The sequence below is a fragment of the Lutra lutra genome, chromosome 10 (assembly GCF_902655055.1).
Source record: "Lutra lutra chromosome 10, mLutLut1.2, whole genome shotgun sequence".
In the NCBI taxonomy this organism is placed as follows: Eukaryota; Metazoa; Chordata; class Mammalia; order Carnivora; family Mustelidae; genus Lutra; species Lutra lutra.
Window position 1 is genome coordinate 16,274,609 of NC_062287.1, and position 19,456 is coordinate 16,294,064.

The following is a 19,456-nucleotide window of genomic DNA, read 5'->3' on the forward strand; positions in this document are numbered from 1 at the left end:
TACCAAGGCAGAATGTAGACATTATGAGGGGAGAACTATTAAGCTCTGTGACAATTCAGAGAAGGGAGGAAGCACATCCGGTTGTAACAAGGAAAGACTGCATGGAAAGCTATGATTTGGATTGAGCCTTGACAAACGGGTAGCATTTAAGTGGTGGCAATGGGGAGAAAAGGAGCCCAGGTAAAAGAAGTAGAATAAAAGAATAAAAGTAGAATTAAAGAATAAAAGAGAAAGAGCCAAGAAAGCACCAAGTGTCTGGGGGAAGTTCCAGGACTCTTGTTTGGCTGGTGCCTGTTAAGGATTTAAGTAGTGAGAGGTGAGGCTTGAAAAAAGTAGAACTATTTATTTTGAAAAAATCCCAACTACAAAGCTAATGTATATGTAACCGGAGAGGCAGTAAGAATCCACTAAAATTTGTGGGGAGGTGAAGTGGGGGGCAGAGAGTGATGTGACTGTAGCAGGAGTTGAGGAAAGCTAATTAGATCAAGTATTACAGGTTTGTGAAACTTCAAAGAAGAGATGGTAGAGAGGAGTTAGGGAGCTGTCTTAATATTTTAGGCAGGAAGTGCTGGGAATTTGAGTCATGCGTGGGGACCGACAGTACAGATCCAAGGGATGGACAGTGTAAGATATTATTCTTGTACTAAGGTGACTTCATTTCTCCAGCTGATATCATTATTTAATGTTTTCTTGAACCTCGTTTAGTAAAAGTGAAATAGAAGGGCTGAAATCCCCCTGTAACCTTCCAACTTCGAGCGCTGTGTCTCCCAGCCTGTCTTTGTGACCGCTATTTACTTTAGCTTCGCTTGCCCTGTATTTGTTGGTTGGTTGTTGTTGTTGGTTTGTTTTTTTTTTTATCTCTTTTCTAGGAGGAAAACAATGTGGTTCATAACCAGAAAGTAGAAATTCTGAGAAAAATGTTACAGAAAGAACAGGAACGGCTGCAGGTACTGAATTAAGAAATGGGGCTGTTTACAGGCCAGTGAAAATGTGAGTGGGCCTAGTGGAGTTGGTTTTATTTGTCGCGACCACAGCCAAACAGTGTTGTAATCAATGCCATCCGCTCTTTTATTAAGAATGGACTTTTTCTATATTTCCTTGACATAAGTAATTAATTCTCAAAATATTTCTATAACTTTTCAGTTATTGCAGGAAGATTACAACCGAACACCTGCCCAAAGATTGCTAAAAGAGATCCAAGAGGCCAAGAAACACATTCCTCAGCTGCAAGAGCAGTTATCCAAAGCCACAGGCTCTGCTCAGGTAGCATCATTGTTAAAAGTGCTACCCAACTTTTTGCAGGAGATTTTTCTTCTGGGAATGTGTTAAAGAATGTTGCAGTTGCCTTTTTTAAAAGTTATTTTTTTCTAGCATAGGCCAAGAAGATGTCTTGTGTAGCATTGTTACAGAAATAATGATTAGCTAAAAGAAATGTGGGCTTCTGATTCTTTGCTTGCACATGATGATCATGTTTCTTTGTTCCACAATCATTTTAAAAGGAATTGAGTGCTTTTGCTTTGATGTCACAAATTACTAAAATGTATTTAGATACATATGTTTACATTTCAAGGCTCATTCTCCCATTTTCAAAGAGAATGGCAGTTATGTTTTTAAGTAGGAACGTAAGATTTTGTAAAATGGCAGGTATTATGCTAAATAGAGAGATAAGTATTTTCTCGCTTATCTTTATAGCAACTCCCCAAGATGAGACACTACTGTTGTTTGCTCCCATTTTACATATGCAGTTAGAGAAACTCAGAGATACTAAATAATCTGTCTGAAGTCATGTAACTTAAAAGCAATGGAACTGGAGTTTAGGCCTGGTCTGATGAGTTCAGAGCACTGTCACATTCTTAACGACTATTTTTCACTGAAATTTTGAACTAGAATTAAATAGAATTTGTTATATCGGTGTAAGTTATGGAGATGATGTCTCATTAGAAATAGTAGTCCAACCAGATTTCTATTCTGTAATATTCAGGTTAGGGATCTGAAAAGCTCCTTATATCTCATCTTAAAGCAAATGGACATATCCCTGTACCATCTGAAATGGGTAAAAGGTGTTGATTTATTGTGCTCCTGAGTCTGTGAGTGAAAGCCACAGTTTTGTAGAACTCAAAGGATTCTTTGAGATCATGTAGCCTCATCGGCTTGTTTTAAAGTAAAAAAATCACGTGGTTGAGAAAATTGGGGTCCAAACAGGTTAAATGATTTAGATGAGGTCACACAGCTATACTGTCTTTCCTGACTTCCTGGTTCAGTGTATTTTCAGTTACACAGTATTTAGTTTTTTCATTACTTTCAATCCCATTAGGTATATGTAATTTTGAGTATTATGCCTCAGTAATGTTGACAGTTTTATGTTGTTATAATTACTGAGCGAAAACTACATTCTTCTTCTCTTCAAACAATAAAAATGTGGTTCCTGGTTTAAAAGCCTGTATTATGTTATAGTACTGTGTCCCAGAATTGGCAATTTATTGAAATTCTAAAGTGTTGGGAGGCAGTTAACCAGAAGTTCTAGTGTAATAATCTTTACTATAATGGGCAGGATATATGAATTATATAATTTAACCAACTATTTTATATTTTGCTCTATTAAGAAGTTTGAACTCTTTTTCTCCTTGCTAAAATAGCACTTTCCCTGTCTTTAAGATCATGCCATTTTAGAACCACAGAATTAGTAGTTATTTATGCTTTAAATTTCTAGAGGTTTAAGCATTCTTGATCATATCAAACTGGCCAACTTTTACCAGTCTCCATTTAGATGACAGTGTGAGTCTGTTTCTTTATGCAATCAGTAATGAATTTTTTTATTGTGTTGGTGTGTGTGCGTGTGTCTGATCCGTTTTAGGATGGAGCTGTAGTTACATCCTCCAGGCCTTTAGGTGACCCACTGCCAGTCAGTGAGGTGGAAGCCGATCCTGGTGATGGACTAGGCAGAATTGACTATAGCAGTGGAGACACTTCTCGGCCCAGTAGTGACAGCGCAGATGTAAGCGTTCTACGTCTTGATCTTGTTTTCTTCTTCACAGCTCCTTTCCATATAGGATTTTAAGTTACGTGAATTAGAGGTGTTCTCTTACTACTTACTTTTTTTTTTTAAGATTTTATTTATTTATTTGACAGACAGAGATCACAAGTAGGCAGAGAGGTAGGCAGAGAGAGGGGGAAGCCGGCTCCCCACTGAGCAGAGAGCCTGATGCAGGGCTCGATCCCAGGACCCGGAGACCATGACCTGAGCTAAAGGCAGAGGCTTTAACCCACTGAGCCACCCAGGCGCCCCTTACTACTAACTTTTTATCACCACCACCTTTCACACAGCAATTTGATGAGCAGAGTTCTGGACACTGTTGTCTGAGTTTTTAATTCCAGAGTTCACTTTTTGCCTTAGATACACATTGCCTAATGTTTCTTTTGAGGAGGTGGAATTTCCCAGCAGGCCTCTTGTTTGTGGGTTGAGAAGTTAATAATGCTAGTGGTTTTTTTTTACTGAACCAAGAGGCCAACTGTTGATATCTTTAAGAGCATGTTAATATTCCATTTGTGGTTAGAGTGACTCAGTCTTGAATCATGGGGCACTTTGCCATTACAAAGAGGAAAAACCTTAGTCCTGTTAGATAGACTTGAGTTAATAGCCCTTGTTTAGTAACACTTTCTTGATTAACCCTCAAATTGCCAGATGAAGATGGATATTTGTTAGGAAGATCATAAGAAAACATTTCAAGTTGATTATGATGTACCACTGTAGTCGTATGAATACTTAACCAGCTAAGTTCACTGTTGCTTATTCAACAATCCTTTGTATATAGTATGCAGTAGTAGGAATAATGACTTAAAAATAGATCACCCTTTTTTAAAGTGATGAAGAAGATAGTCTAAACCAGGGTTTTGCAACTGTGGATCGTGGAATCAATGTAGTGGGTTGGGACTAGCATTAAAAAAAGAAAAGAATAGGAAATAGTGCTTTGCAAAATGTAGATAAGGTAAGTGCTACTCTTGTGACTTTTGTTAGATACACACATACGTGCACCTCTGTATGTTCACATGCTGGTTGACAGTATAAAATTTCTTATTGAAGGTCGTGGTAAAAAAAAAAAAAAATTGAAAGCCACTGGTTCAAGCCATCATTCAGGCCACTTTTTGAGGCTTAGGCCCAATGACTCAGAACTTCATTCAAGGAAAATTTGAGGATTTTGCGGGGTGGGGGGGGAGATAATGCTAGCAGTCTTATGATTGGATGGGCTGAAGGTTTTAATGAGAAATTTCAATTTTGACTCATGAAAAAATTTATTGGGCATACATACCACATACTGTAATGAGTGTTTTGCATTCCTTATTTTAGTTAATTCTCATAACAGCCATATGAAGTAGTACTATTGTTAACATAATTTTACAGAGGAAAAAACTATGGCCAAAGGGAGTTGACTAATTTGCTAACTTACCCAGATAATACGTGATCTGTCTACATCTAGCTCTAAACTACCAGTACTCTAACAAAGGTATTGCGGAGTAGAAATGCATAACCTTTTGGGAGAGCAGTGAAAATTTTATGGAATATTAGGGTTATGCATGGAATGACTAGAGTTTATCTTAGAAACAAAGGCTTGAGTTCAGGTTGTAAAAGACTTCACATTGTTCTAACAGTAGGGTTTTTAGGGATCCTTTTTGCATTCTCCTTTTAGATTTAGTGCTCCTTTTCTCTGTTTTTGTCTCTACCATTAGATAGTTTCTTAAGAGGACAGGGACAGTCTTATTTGACTTTATGTCTCCAAAGCCTGGCAGATCCTACAATTAGGAATTCACAGTAAATGATACAGAAGAAAAATTTGAATTTTATCTTATATTTAAAGGACTGTTAGGGTTAGGGTTAATGGCTTAGAAATATAACTTCATGAAACAGTGAATTGGCAAGTGTAGAAATAGGCATTCCAGTGACTTGAGACTGTTTGAGATATAATTGGTGTTTAATAAGTATTTGAATGAACAGCAGAATGAATGAGAGTTTGGGCTTTATCTCGCATGCAGAGGAGAAGCACACTCAGAAACACGTCAGTGTGGAAATGAGTTAGAATAAAGAGACAGGGAGATCTGGAAGGACGAAGACTGCTAGGCTTGATGGGCCCTTAACAAATGTGCACAGAATGGCTCATAAATAGTTACCATTAATGACCACCTCCTTTGTGTGCCTCGTGCTCTACAGGTACCCTTTTAAATTCTCCCAATAATATTAAAGAAGCAGTATCACTATTTTATAGATGTGGAGAATGAAGCCAGGTGAATAGTAAACGAATGTTGTGGAAATCCAGGTGAGAGAAGATTAACAGTGGGGACGAGGATAGTCACTGACTGCATGACAAACTAGCTTAATTCCTACGGGCGTCTGTTTGAAGCTAAAGATGTGCTGCTTTTAGCTTGTGGATCTCCACATTTCTTCCATGTGTTTCTTCTGCTCACTTTTAAAAAACAGTCTTCTTGTAATGTTTGTGATACCATTATTATTGTAAAGCTCCCTGCTATGCTCCCCTCAGAGAAGGCTTTGAAGAACACCCCCACACCCAGTTCTCACAACAGAAGCAGGTTCACCACAGATCATCACCTACAATCTAGAGCATCTGTCTCTGTGATGTTTGTGAATTCATGGCTAATGTTTTTAAAAACTTACTGTGGAAAAATTTTAAGCCTATTCAAAAATAGAGACGAGCCTAACAGTCCCTGCTATGTACCTGATCACCCAACCTCTGAAGTCATCGTCAAGCTCTCCAACTTGTTATGTCTTTGTCCCCCGTTCTTCACACCCTGCAGATACTAGAGTATTTTCAAGTAAATCCGAGACATTATTTCATTAATCTGTGTCTTTAAAAGAGGACTTTTTCAACAATACAGCCATAATAACATTATCATAAAATCAAATTTCTTAATATGCAATTTGATTACCCTAATTGTCTCATAATGATCTTTCTGCAGTTGGTTTATCTGAGTCTGGATCTAGTCAAGGTCTTCAGCCTTTGGTTCATAGTCTTTTAATTTGTTACCTCCTCTTTTTTTTTTTTTTTCCATGCTATATTTTTGTGACAGAAACTGGGTAATATGCCCAGTAAAACAAACACATTTTAATTGTATTTTCATGGTGTTGTTTAATGTGTTCATCTCTGTATATTTCCTGAAAGCTATTAGTGAGATCTGGAGTCTCGATCAGATTAAGAGCTGTTGTTTGGCAAGAACAATTCATGGGTGGGACTGTGTACATCCTGTTACATCACATCAGGAGGTGAATGTCTGGTTGTCTTTCTGTGACTGTAGGTTTGTTTAAGGTGTTCAGATGACGTCAGCATGGTTCCTACATAATCAACTTTTCCATTAAGCTTTTATGTAATGTTCTTACCAGTCATTGATGATCAAAATGCCTGTATCCATTATTTAATTAGTGGTTTCAAAAGGATGATATTATGATTTTGTCGTTCCTTCTGTATTTACTAGTGGAATTATTTTACAAAGAATTTTCTCTTACTAGCTTTTAGGTTACCCTAAAATACAGCTTATACAGGAAATGCAGGATAGATACTAGATTCTTATCCCTCTATGTATCTGTTTCCAGAGAAGTCAGTACCTTAACACAATCTAGCAGTCACTAATGCAGGGGGATTGTGTGTGTACATGTGCATATGTGTAATATTTGAATTCGTAGACTTTAACATATTTGCTTATTCTGTTGTAGTCCACTGCAGTCATTACTTTTTGTTGTTGCTGAAACTATCCCTCTTTTGGGCAGTGGGAGCCCTTTTGGGTTCTCTTCAGTATTCTTTTAACGTGACATCCCGGTAACTTTGGTAGCTTTCTCACTTTTCAGTGTGACAAGATTATTCTAGCTCTGTCTTTTATATCTCTTGTCCAAGACACAAAGTTCTCCATTTCTCCAAGGTGGGGCTTATATTTGAAGCTACTATTGTCTTTACCTTGTTCTGTCTTGGTATAAACAGCATACACCTTCCCTGTTGGCATTCACACAGAAATCCCCTGTACCTCATTTTCAGCTGCTCTCTGAAGAATGGCTCCTTTGCTTTGCGGTGTTCTTTATCGTCCAGAATTGAAGTTCTGCACATGATATTGTTGCTGGTTTATATTAGGACATCCCAAACATAACATACAAATTTTATAGGAATCCACAAATCACTTTCACATGATACTCACAGAAACATAGGCAGAAACTTAATTTTATTCATATAAATAGGCGAGAATGCTTTTAAGTTGCATAGAAAGAAGAGTTGGTTGGAGTGCCTGGGTGGCTCAGTGGGTTAAGCGTCTGCCTTTGGCTCAGGTCATGATCTCAGGGTCCTGGGATTGAGCCCCACATTGGGTTCTTTGCTCATCAGGGAGCCTGCTTCCCCCCCCACCCCCCCACCCCCGCTTCTCTCTCTGCCTCTCTGCCTACTTGTAATATCTCTCTCTGTGTCAAATAAATAAATAAAATCTTCAAAAAAAAAGGAAGAAGAGTTGGGAGCAGAGGGGGTTTAAAGAGCTGGATAAAGTCAGAGTTTGACTTTGACATAATGAATTTGAGGTACATAATAAATCTGGTTAGGGTTACTTGGTAGAAAGTAGCCCACAGGCCTGGAGACAAAGTACAACTATTCTCTTAGTGTGATGCTGTTTATCAACATAAGACTAAAACAACTGAGAGAGTACATGTACATGTCTTGCCAAAGTCAGGAGAACAAATAGTAGAGCCAGGTATTTAGAAAGATACAAATACAAATGTGAAATTCAGGACCCTATTTTTTTCACCCTATTTTTCCTTATCTTTTTTTGGTGAGCCTGTTGAAATGAACTGAATGTCTTCTTTTTTTTTTTTTAAGAGTCCCAAGAGTGCCCTGAAGGAGAGGATTTGTCTAGAGGAAAACCCAGAGAAGAGTGAAGCGATTCAGGACCCTGTGAGTATGAAATCCATGAAATGGTAGTGCTTTCTTAAGCTGTCCTTCTACTTCAGTGACAGACACACCTGATATTTGTGGGTTGGGAGAGAAAAAGCTTAAACTTATTAATAAAGAGTTGGTAAATGGAGAGGAGCTACTCCATGGTATTTGGTTGGCTTTAATGTTATTTTATTTATTGTAGTAAAATACACATAAAATTTACCTTTTTGTAATTTTTGAGTATACAGGTCTTATCATTAAGTTATATTATCACTGTTGTACAGCATCGCCACATCTTTCTCCAGAACTTTCTCCTCTACTCCAATTCAAACTCAGTAGCCATTCAGCACTGCCTCCCCACTATCTTCAGCACTGGGCAACCACCATTTTACTGTAAATTTGACTACTTTTGAGGACCACACATGAGAAGCATCATATGTGTTTATCCTTTTGTGACTGGCTTATTTCATTTAGCATCATGTCCTCAAGGTTCACCCATGTCATAGCTTGTATCAGAATTTCCTTCTTTTTTAAGGCTGATAATTATCCACTGTATGTATAGACCATGTTTTGCTTATCCACTCATCTGTCGGTGGACACTTGGGTTGTCTCCACCTGTTGGCTCTTGTGAATAATGCCACTATGACCATGGGCATACAAGTATCTGTTTAGGTTCTTTTAGTTCTTTTGGGTATTTATTCAGAACTGGAATTGCTGGATTTTGCATATTCTTAAGTAAATACTTTTTAGCATTCTGATTTTGTTTTTTACTTAGATTTGTATCAGGTTTTATAGTAAGAGATTTAACAGCATATCGTGACCCATCCGTTATTTGCTACATAAGGACTATTGAAAAATCAGAGACACCAAAACAGCGTAAAATCAAAAGTTGTCTGAAACCACTCTAAACACATTTCTCTTGTTTTACCATTTTCTAAAAAAAAAAAAAGACTAAAGCCTGAGGTTCAAAAAACAAGTAGTAAAAAAAAGCAGAAGCAAGTTTAGAAGATGCAGATACAGAGACTGCACCATGCTTCAGGAGGGGAGACCACAGCTACGGAGTATTTTGTTTATAACTGGATCAGTGTGCATAGCTTCAGCTAAAACCACTCTCCAGATGACCCCCGAATCAGGATAGCCCCGCTCTCCTTGCTCTGCCCCACATCTTGCATCAGCCACTGTCAGCTTTGAGCTGAGCTCATTCTTTCCCTAGATCTTCCCAAATTTGTATTTCTCTTCTTACTGCATGGCCTTTGATTTTAGTATTTGTGATCTTTAGCATCCCATATTTTTTTTACATTATACACATTAATGCCCTTACACCGGCATTTTCAGGCTAAATCCAACTTTGTAAATGAGCTGACAAATGGATGAGCTGCTGCATGGCAGGGAGATCTGCCAGCGTACAATTTATGTTTGCAATTTTGCTTCTTTGTTTCTATACAAAATGATTTTAATTTTGTGTGATTACTTGGAAATTTTGTTGCATTACGCCAGCGATTTTCAACCAGGAGTGATTTTGTCCCTCAGGGAGCATTTGGCAGTGTATGGAAACATTTTTTATTGTCATGACTGGGAGGCTGCCACTGGCACGGAGTGGGTGGATAGAGACCCAAGATGCTGCTCAACATTGTACAATGCATAGGACAGCCCCCACAACAGAGGATGATCCGGCCCAAAATGTCAGCAGTGCCAGAGTTGAGAAACCCTGCACTATGCACTTACGAAAATGAATTGAAAAGGAAAAAAACAGGGTTCAGGGACAGCTTTCAATTAGGTGATGTTAATAGAAGTCTTTGTATTAACCTCTCTCCTCACTTCGTCTTATCATTTTTACTCTCGTTTTTCGTTTGTCCTGTGGTCTTCATTCACTTTTCTTACTCTGTCTCTTTAGAATTGTAATTATTTACGTAAACCAACTTTCTGCCTATGACAAGGTTTATATGAAATGAATGGAGTACGCACAGAGTGATTAGAATGAGATATCCAGGAGTGTAGTGAGCAAAAGGTGTTAATTATTTCCAGAGGAAATGTTTTTTTTCCCCCCTCTCCAAGGAACAGACAATACTGTTGTGGTTTTCTTTGCTAAAATGATTCATTGCCTTGAAAATTTGAGAACCACTTCTTTGAAAATAAAGCACTTAAAGAAAATAAATAAAAAGGAATCCATTTTAGTGAACTATTTCCTTTTGATGATTTGGCTTCATTCTTTCTCTGATTTGACCAACAGATAATTTTTCTGTTCTTTTTCTCTAAATGTTACCAGGATACTCAGTCACTCATTGGGAGTCCCTCTCCCCGTGTAGCGCCTCATATTATTGGAGCAGAGGATGATGATTTCGGCACTGAACATGAACAGGTGATGACACTTTTTTCTAAAACACAAATTGTTAATTCTTCAACGTGTTTGATTTGTTGTGAAAATGAATGCTTTTTGGAGAATGAAATTCTGTTTTTAAAGATTTAAGGCCATGTCTTAGAACTAAGATTGTTCAATTGCTTGGATTGTTTATTTTAACTTTGACCAGTAGAAATGACTTCACTTTTAAAGGTGATAAGGAGTGATTGACTTATACTTAAGTACTGCATTTTGGGAGAGGGAGTGTAATTGTAAATATATTCTTTTGATTTAAAATTCCAGTTGTTTATTGATGGCATACAGGAGTCTGACTGGCTTGATTCTTATCCTTGTAACCCCTAGTCTTGCTGATAAATAATAAAGTCACTTACTATTTCTGGGGGCTTTTTAAAATAACTTTTTGGGATTTTCTACGTAGATTTATTTCCTTGTTTACTTTGTTTGTTTCCAGTTCGTTCATCTTTTATTTCTTGTTCTTACCTTTATTGCACTGGTTAGGACTTCCACTGTGAGATTGAATTGGAGTGGTGAGGTAGGACATTCTTGTCTAATTTCTGACCTTGGAGAGAAAGATACTTTGTTTTTCATCATTAAGTGAGATGTCAGTGATAGGTATTTTGTAGGTACTTTTTATTAGGTTATAGAAGTTTACTTTTCTGTTTCTGGTTGAGAGTTTTCATCATGAATGGATGTTGAACTTTGTTGAATGATTGAGATGATCATGTGGGTCTTTTTTTTTAATTTAGTTTCTTAACATGGTAAATTACATTGATTGATATTAGCATGTTGAACCAGCTTTGCATCCCTGAGATAAACCATAGTTGGTCATAATGTATCTTCCTTTGTATGTATTGTCAGATTCAACTTGCTATTATTTTGCTGATGATTTTTATATCAGTTTTAATGGGGGATATTGGTTTGTCATTTTCTTTTTTTACACTATCTTTGGTTTTCATATTTGGGTAATGCTGGGCCCCTGCCCCCTTTTTTTTTAGATTTCATGTATTTAGAAAAAGAGCGAGAGAGTGGGGGGGAGGGACCCAGGAAGAGGGAGAGAGAGCATCCCAAGAAGAACCCCACCCCACCCCACCCCCAACCCCAGCACAGGGCGCGGTGCTGGGCTCAATCCCACAACCCTGAGATCATGACTGAAATCAAGAGTCAGACACTTAACCAGCAGAACCACCCAGGTGCCCCTAATGTCATCCTCTTAAAATGACCTGAGAAGTGTTCCCTCTTCTTGTATTTTCTGAAAGAGATTGTGAAGATTTGGTATTATTTGTTTAGAATAACTTTCTTCTCTAATTTATTTAGAGATGTGGGAACTTAAGTGGAAATTGTCATTCAAGGTTACTTTAGGTTTAACTAGTAGTTTTCTGTATTTGCTGTCATTAGGGACCATACAGTGCTTCTCAGAGTCGTCTTTCTTAAAATTATACATCTCCATCGTCATACCACCATTTCTGCATTAGCTCAAAAGAAAACGAAGATATTTATTTCATTAATAGGCAGAAAGCCTCCCGTTTCGTTTTTAGAAGTGTCGTTGATGCTGGTGTTTGCATCCTGATATACAGACATCTGAGCTTCTCCATCATCGTCTTCTAAACTTGCGTTCTCCTAAGATAGTCTCTCTTCCAACCTATTTCTAAGAGGTTATTAATTTTCAGGGGAAGAGATTCCATAAGCCTGTGTGCTAATACATTCCTGTGGAATTTTTAAAATCTCAAGTTTTTTAGGGTAGGTCAGTTTGGGTAGTTGTGTTTAACTGAGATTAACCTTATATTTTGCACCTGTGTGGTGGAGTTCTTGATGTACCGGACTTCCTCTTCCAGATCAATGGGCAGTGCAGCTGTTTCCAGAGCATCGAACTGCTGAAGTCTCGCCCTGCTCACCTGGCTGTTTTCTTGCACCACGTGGTCTCGCAGTTTGACCCCGCTACACTGGTAACGTTTTCTACCGTTTAGCCCGTTCAGAGTTCTTACACTGATTCTCATGCCATAAAACCTCTCACTTTTGCAAGATGAGTTTCTAAACATATCAGGATAGATACATAAGATAGTTAAAATGCAATTAATTTATTTTTTTAAAAACTTACTATATTTTTAAAAAACGTGGTAATGATGACATTCCTTATAGTGGCCTACTTGTTGGAAACTTTCCTACTTGAAGATCTAGCAGGTGACATTTTTCATGATTTCTCCCTTTTTCTCTTTTTTCCATTTCTTCCTCTACTACAGCTCTGTTATCTCTATTCAGACCTATATAAGCAGACCAATTCCAAGGAGACTCGTCGTGTCTTCCTTGAGTTTCATCAATTCTTCCTGGATCGATCCGCAGTAAGTTACCAATTAATACACAATCTTTGCTGTGGTGCATTGAGTTATTGGACTCCTACTTCCAGTCTTCCTTCCCCTGGTTTTGGACTTTACTGTTTTGGACTTTCTGATGTTTGTACTGTATCTTAGTTACTGATTACTCTTGACCGATACTTTCATCATTTCTAAATGAGTTGCAGGCTACGCTTTCTCACAGTAGGTGTTAGGGAGTATATATGTATGTGTGTGTGTGTATGTATATATATATATACATATATATATGTATATATATATATATATGGGTTTATACATGTGCATAATGAAGAGAGTGCAAAAGAGAACACAGATGATATGCATACAAATGTGTTCGGATCCAAAGGCTAATACTTGTATAATGAACTCCGGTTGACCTCTTTGAAGTTTGAGGCACAAATTTAACTAAAAAGTGGTAGAAAAGATCTTACTTAATTGATAATAGTTTTTTATTTTACCAGTAGAAATCTTTATAAGGTTTTTAAACTAATGAGTGTCATTATTCTTAGCCTTGCCGTAGGGTAAGTCAAAACCCTTAATGCTCCCTGGACCTTCCACGGCTTCATTTCTCTCTGATGACTGTTGCCCACCCTCCCTCTCCCGGAACCTCATCACTTCCTCTCCTGTAGCTTCTCAGCGGAGGACCTTGCAGTTTCTGTGAGAAATTTGAAGTTTCTGTAGAACTTCTACCACATATACCCCCTGGCCTCATCACCCTCTGCACTCTGGCCTTTCTCCTGAGGCCGTGGAAAGCTTGCCTTCTTCTCTCCAAGGCCTGCTCCCCCTGCCACCCTCCACCTTGTATTTCCTTCTGCTTGCTCAGCTACAGGATCCAAGCATATGTCATCCTTCCCTCCAGCATCGGCAGTTTTTTGTTTTCTGTGGAATCGCTCACATTAGCATGCAAACATCCTGAGTTTACCTAAAACAGACAAACACAGAAACAGTTTGGCTCCACTCTTCCCTCCAGCTCTTGCCCCATTTTCATTGGTTTCCTTGATGAAGTTGCCTCCATTCCTCCCCGAGGTGGAATACACTCACCTTCTCAGGGAGGCCAGCCCTGGCTAGCCGCTGTGAAGTTTTACCCCTTCCCTTTCTATCACCTTTACTGTGTTATTTTTGTCCATAGAACTTTTATTTTCTGTATTTATTTTGCCTCTGTCCCTGCTCTTCAGCCCTGAATGTAAAGCTCCCCCGAGGGCAGAATTTTTGTTCTATTTGTTCATTGCTGTTTCTCCAACATGGAATAGATCTGGTACAGACTGATCACTCAGATGTTTATGAAGTGAATTCATTAGGGTTCTGATTATACTGCCATTGTTTGAACTATTACACATTATACTTAAGATAATTTACTTCATGAAAAAAGGACCATATATTGAAATACGTTTGACTTTTATATTCCTTTTTTTTTTAATTGAAGTACCATTGACATTCAGTATTTTATTAGTTTCAGGTGTACAACATAGTAATTCAACGATTACATACATTATATGATGCTCACCACGAAAAGTGTAGTTATCATTTGTCATTGTACAAAGTTATTACAGTATTATGGACTATTTTCTGTGCTACACTTCTCATCCCCATGACTTATTTTTCTTCTAAGCTTTTATTTTAATTCCAGTTCATTAATATACAGCATTATGTTAGTTTCAAGTGTACAGTGTTCGTGATTTAGCAATTCCATGCATCACCCAGTGCTCATCACAAGTGCCCTCCTTAACCCCCATCTCCTATTTCACTCAACCCCCACCTCCCTCCCTCTGGTAACCCTCAGTTTGTTCTCTATAATTAAGAGTCTGTTTCTTGGTTTGTCCCTCTCTCCTTTTTCCCTTTGCTCATTTGTTTTATGAGTGAAATCATACGGTATTTGTCTTTCTCTGACTGACTTACTTAGCATCATACTTTCTGACTCCATTCATGTCAGTGCAGATGGCAAGACTTCATTCTTTTTTATGGATGAATAATTTCCATTGTCTATATATGCACCATCTTTATCCATTCATCAATTGATGGATACTTGGGCTGCTTCCTTATCTCGGTTATTGTACATAATGCTGCTATAAACATAGGGGTGCATATATGCCTTTGAATTAGTGTTCTCGTATTCTTTGGGTAAATACCCAGTAGTGTGACCGCTGGATTGTAGGGTAGCTCTATTTTTAACTTTCTGAGGAACCTCCATATTGTTTTCCAGAGTGGCTGCACCGGTTTGCATTCCCACCAACGGTGCAAGAAGGTTCCTTTTTCTCTACATCCTTGCCAACATCTTTTGTTTCTTGTGTTGTTGATTTTAGCCATTCTGACAGGTGTGAGGTCATATCTCATTGTAGTTTTGATTTGCATTTCCTTGATGGTAAGTGATGATGAGCATCTTTTCATGTGTTTGTTGGCCAACTGTATGTCTTCTTTGGAGAAATGTCTGTTCATGTCTTCTGCCCATTTTCAAATTAGATTATTTGGTTTTGGGGCGTTGAGTTATAAATTCTTTAATATTTTGGATACTAACTCTTTATCAGCTATGTCATTTGCAAATATCTTCTCCCATTCCAGAGGTTGCCTTTGAGTTTTGTCACTTCCTTTGCTGTGCAGAGCTTTTTATTTTGATGTAGTCCCAGTAGTTTATTTTTGCTTTTGTTTCCCTTGCCATCTAGAAAAAGACTGCTATAGCCAATGTTAAAGAGGTTACTGTTTACGTTCTCTTATAGTATTTTTAATGGCTTCATGTCTCACATTTAGATCTTTAAAATGGTTTGAATTTATTTTTGTGTATGGTGTAAGAAAGCGGACCAGTTTCATTCTTTTGCATGCTGCTGTCCAGTATTCCCAGTACCATTTATCGAAGAGTCCTTTTCCCATTGGATATTCTTTCCTACTTTGTCAAAGATTGGTTGACCATATAGTTGTGGATTTATTTTTGTATTTTCTGTTCTGCTCCATTGATCTGTGTGTCTATTTTTGTGTCAGTACCATATTGTTTTGATCACGGGAGCTTTGTAAATATAACTTGAAGTCTGGAATTGTGATACCTGCAGCTTTGCTTTTCTTTTTCAAGACTGCTTTGGCGGTTCAGGTCTTTTGGTGGTTCCATACAGATTTTAGAATTGTTTGTTCTAGGTCTGTGAAAAACGCTCTTGGTATTTTGATTGGGATAGCATTTAATGTATACTTTGCTTTGGGTAATATAGACATTTTAACAGTATTTGTTCTTCTAATCTTTGAGCGTGGAATGTCTTTCCATTTCTTTTTGTCATCTTCAGCTTTTTATTAGTTTTCAGAGTTCAAGTCTTTCACCTCTTTGGTTAGGTTTATTCCTAGGTATCTTGTTATTGTGTTGCAATTGTAAATGGGATTCTTTTCATAATTTCTCTTTCTGCTGTTTCATTATGAGCATATGTAAATGCAACACATTAAGTAGGTACACAATACAAGTACCTTGATTTTGTATCCTGCAACTGTACTGAATTTGTTTATCAGCTCCAGTGGTTTTTGGTGGAGTCTTTGGGTTTTCTGTATATAGTGTATCTTCTCATCTGCAAATAGTGAAAGTTTTACTTCTTCCTTACCAGTTTGGATGCCCTTATTTCTTTTTGTTGTCTGCTTGCTGTGGCTAGGACTGCAGTACTATGTTGTTTAGAAGTGGTGAGAGTGGACATCCCCTTGTCCTGTTCCTGACCTTAGGGGGAAAGCTCTCAGTTTTCCCCCCATTGAGTCTCCTGTTAGCTGTGAATTTTTCAAATATGGCCTTTGTTATGTTGAGGTATGTTCCCTCTAGACCTGCCTTAAGGAGGGTTTTTATCACAAATGGATATTGTACTTCGTGACTTTTTAATTTAATTTAATTTTTTAAATATTTATTTAACAGAGAGAGAGAGATCACAAGTAGGCAGAGAGGCAGGCAGAGAGAGAGGAGGAAGCAGGTTCCCTGCCGAGCAGAGAGCCTGATGGGGGGCTCGATCCCAGGACCCTGAGATCATGACCTGAGCCAAAGGCAGAGGCTTAACCCACTGAGCCACCCAGGCGCCCCACTTATTTATTTTAAAATTGCATGTTTGTACCGCTTAATCCCTACCACTCATTTCACCTGTCTTCCACCCCATTTACCCAGAGCAGCCACAGTCTGCTCTGTTCTTTTTGTGTGTTTGTTTGCTCATTGGTTTTAGTTTTTAGATTTCACATAAAGTACAATCGTATGGTATTTGTCTTCTCTGGCTGGACCATTTTCCTTAGCATAATACCCACTTGGTCCATCCATGTTGTTGTGAATGGCTAGTTGTTGTTTTTGTACGGCTGAGTAATATTCCATTATGTGTATCTACCACATCTTTATTCATTCATCTGCCGATGGACACTTAGGTTGCTTCTGTATCTTGGCTATTGTAAATAAAGCTGCGATAAGCATGGGCTGCATATATCTTTTTGAATTAGTGTTTTCATTTACTTTGGGTAAATCCCCAGGAGTTAATTCACATTTCTTAAGAGCTCCAAGCTAATTCAGATCATTATTTTGCTGTATTAAATTTATGACCATTAAAGTGTAAGAACCCTGATAGATTTATTTGCTAATTATTCTTTTATACCACTAGTGATATTTATTTCATATAAATACAGAAACAAGCACGTAAATCTTTTTTTGCATTTGTGCTAGCAGTACTTCTAGGGTGGTTAATTTGAGCTACTGTGTGGCAACTTCAGTTAAAGAGAAAGCTTTGACATCTATTTCACTGTTATTCAGAAAAATATTAGAGATCTTATAATTTTCAGCAGTGACTTATTTTCAAATGTAATGCTTTAGATCTTACAGGAATTGTTTAAGTTCTGGAAGTAGATGACTTAAGTAGATATACAAGAGGTTAAGATTATTTCTCTAGATGCAAAATAATTTTTTTCCCTGAGACATTTCCCAGATTAATGAGAGAGAAAAGACAACTATGTGGTAATGGGACCAGAAACTGCAGTTATTATGGGGGAAATCTGAGCTAAGTAGAAGTTAATTATGACTCAGTTACCTTAGTCGGTGCAACAGTAAAAACTACAGATGGTTATTGGCAATTTAATATTCCAAAGCCTCAACATTGACATCCAATACCTCCTCATTGGGGCGTGAATGTTGTGAGGGTTCTTTAACTTTACATAGGAAATTACTGGCAATATGTGGGCAGTAGTAGTAGCTCAAATATAGCAAAAAAAAGTCATGATTATGTGTGACTACATTTTCCATACAATATATACATAGTTTAGGTTTTAGCCTAACTATTGATTCGAATGATGTATAACTGAGTGTACTAACCAGTGACTACACATATTTCCCATATAGCATGATCCTTGGGGAAAGGGTTTTTTCCGAGTTTAAACAGTGGGACCTTTTAGAGTTGTGACATTCGGATGGGATAAGTGAACTTGTATCTGCATGTGAGCAGATAGAGCTGTCCAGGTCGCATGTCTCCACTTTATCCAAGTACTTATACATACATCTTGGAAAGTCCTTAGTGATGTTTGACTTTTTGTTTGCATTTTTGTTTCAGCACCTGAAAGTTTCTGTGCCTGATGAAATATCGGTAGATCTTGGTAAGTGTGGAGCGTCTGTATCCTGGAGAATTACATCTCTGTAGAATTGTAGCTCAGCTCATCTCTCAAGGTTTTATTGGTCATGTGGTGACCAGTAGGGCTTCTGAATCACAACGGAAGGAGAGTCTGTAATACATTTAAAGGATAGTATATGAAATCTGCGTTATGAGGTAAAATATATAAAATGTAGTAAAGACCTTCTCTTTGTCCTTCTCCAGGTTTGCACCAAATAGCATTGATATGTTGCCAATTGTAATGCACAGAGTATACGTTTAAATCGCATATCTCCTTGCCTTTTCTTTATCCAGAAAAAAGAAGACCTGAGCTTATACCCGAGGATCTACATCGCCACTATATCCAAACTATGCAGGAAAGAGTCCACCCAGAAGTTCAGAGGCACTTGGAAGATTTTCGGTAAGCTTGGTGGGTGATATAAGCCGATATGGCCATTCTGAATTAACCTTCTTTTTAGGTGGGAAAGGTTACACATTAAGTCCTTGGCCTAGCATGTAGCCTTCATCACTGTGATTAAAACATAAATGAACACCTGGAGCCAAAGAGCTGGTGTGGCGCTGAGTCCATAGTCCCCATTCCACAGGCTTTCAGGATTTGAGCTCACCGCTCCTCTAGGCCAGGTGTGCTCCCTCAGCATGTGTGTGTGTTCTGTGATCGCCCTAGAAGTCTTTTTCTCTGGTGTCCTAGGTGACTGGGGCCCCAGGATAGAAAACTGTGATATTTTGCCTATTGCTAGAAACTCATAGCTGTGGAAACTCTAGTGAAGCATCTCCAGAGGGAGATCATTCTTCTCCAGGCCACCTCAGGAAGTTTGTCCTGTTCCCTCCAGGCAGAAGCGTAGCATGGGGCTGACCTTGGCTGAAAGCGAACTGACTAAACTTGACGCGGAGCGGGAGAAGGACCGGGTAACTTTGGAGAAGGAACGGGCATGTGCGGAGCAGATCGTTGCCAAAATTGAAGAAGTGTTGTAAGTCACAGAAGTATGTGTGGATGTGTCCTCTCTCCTGAGATGCTCGTGATGCTTAGAGCGCACTGTGAGCAAACTCAGAAGGGGTGTCGCATTGTGTGTGTGGAGCTATGTACTGGGGTCTTAATGTAAAATTTTTAATTTTTGCTGATGGTTTAGAAAAGTTCTTGTGTTTCTTTTTCTGGGTATTGGTAAAATGAGTAACTGTAGAATTTGCAACTGATCAAAAACAGGTCGAGCACTTTGAGTGGTTTCTGTTCATAGGTTTTGAAACTGTTGCAGG

General features: G+C 38.2%; 1 protein-coding gene across 4 annotated transcripts in view; it reads left to right on the forward strand.

Annotated features, from left to right (window-relative positions):
* ARHGEF12 (Rho guanine nucleotide exchange factor 12) overlaps positions 1-19,456 on the forward strand; it is a 145,806-nt gene that overhangs the window by 90,323 nt on the left and 36,027 nt on the right. For 3 of the 4 annotated variants that reach the window (XM_047690925.1, XM_047690926.1, XM_047690927.1), the window contains 10 exons: positions 870-947; positions 1,144-1,263; positions 2,855-2,995; positions 7,857-7,931; positions 10,180-10,272; positions 12,105-12,215; positions 12,510-12,608; positions 18,149-18,191; positions 18,500-18,605; positions 19,036-19,173. In XM_047690925.1, coding sequence (XP_047546881.1) covers positions 870-947; positions 1,144-1,263; positions 2,855-2,995; positions 7,857-7,931; positions 10,180-10,272; positions 12,105-12,215; positions 12,510-12,608; positions 18,149-18,191; positions 18,500-18,605; positions 19,036-19,173 — 1,004 coding nt within the window. The remainder of the gene's footprint in view (positions 1-869; positions 948-1,143; positions 1,264-2,854; positions 2,996-7,856; positions 7,932-10,179; positions 10,273-12,104; positions 12,216-12,509; positions 12,609-18,148; positions 18,192-18,499; positions 18,606-19,035; positions 19,174-19,456) is intronic. The other variant, XM_047690928.1, reaches the window with a different exon arrangement.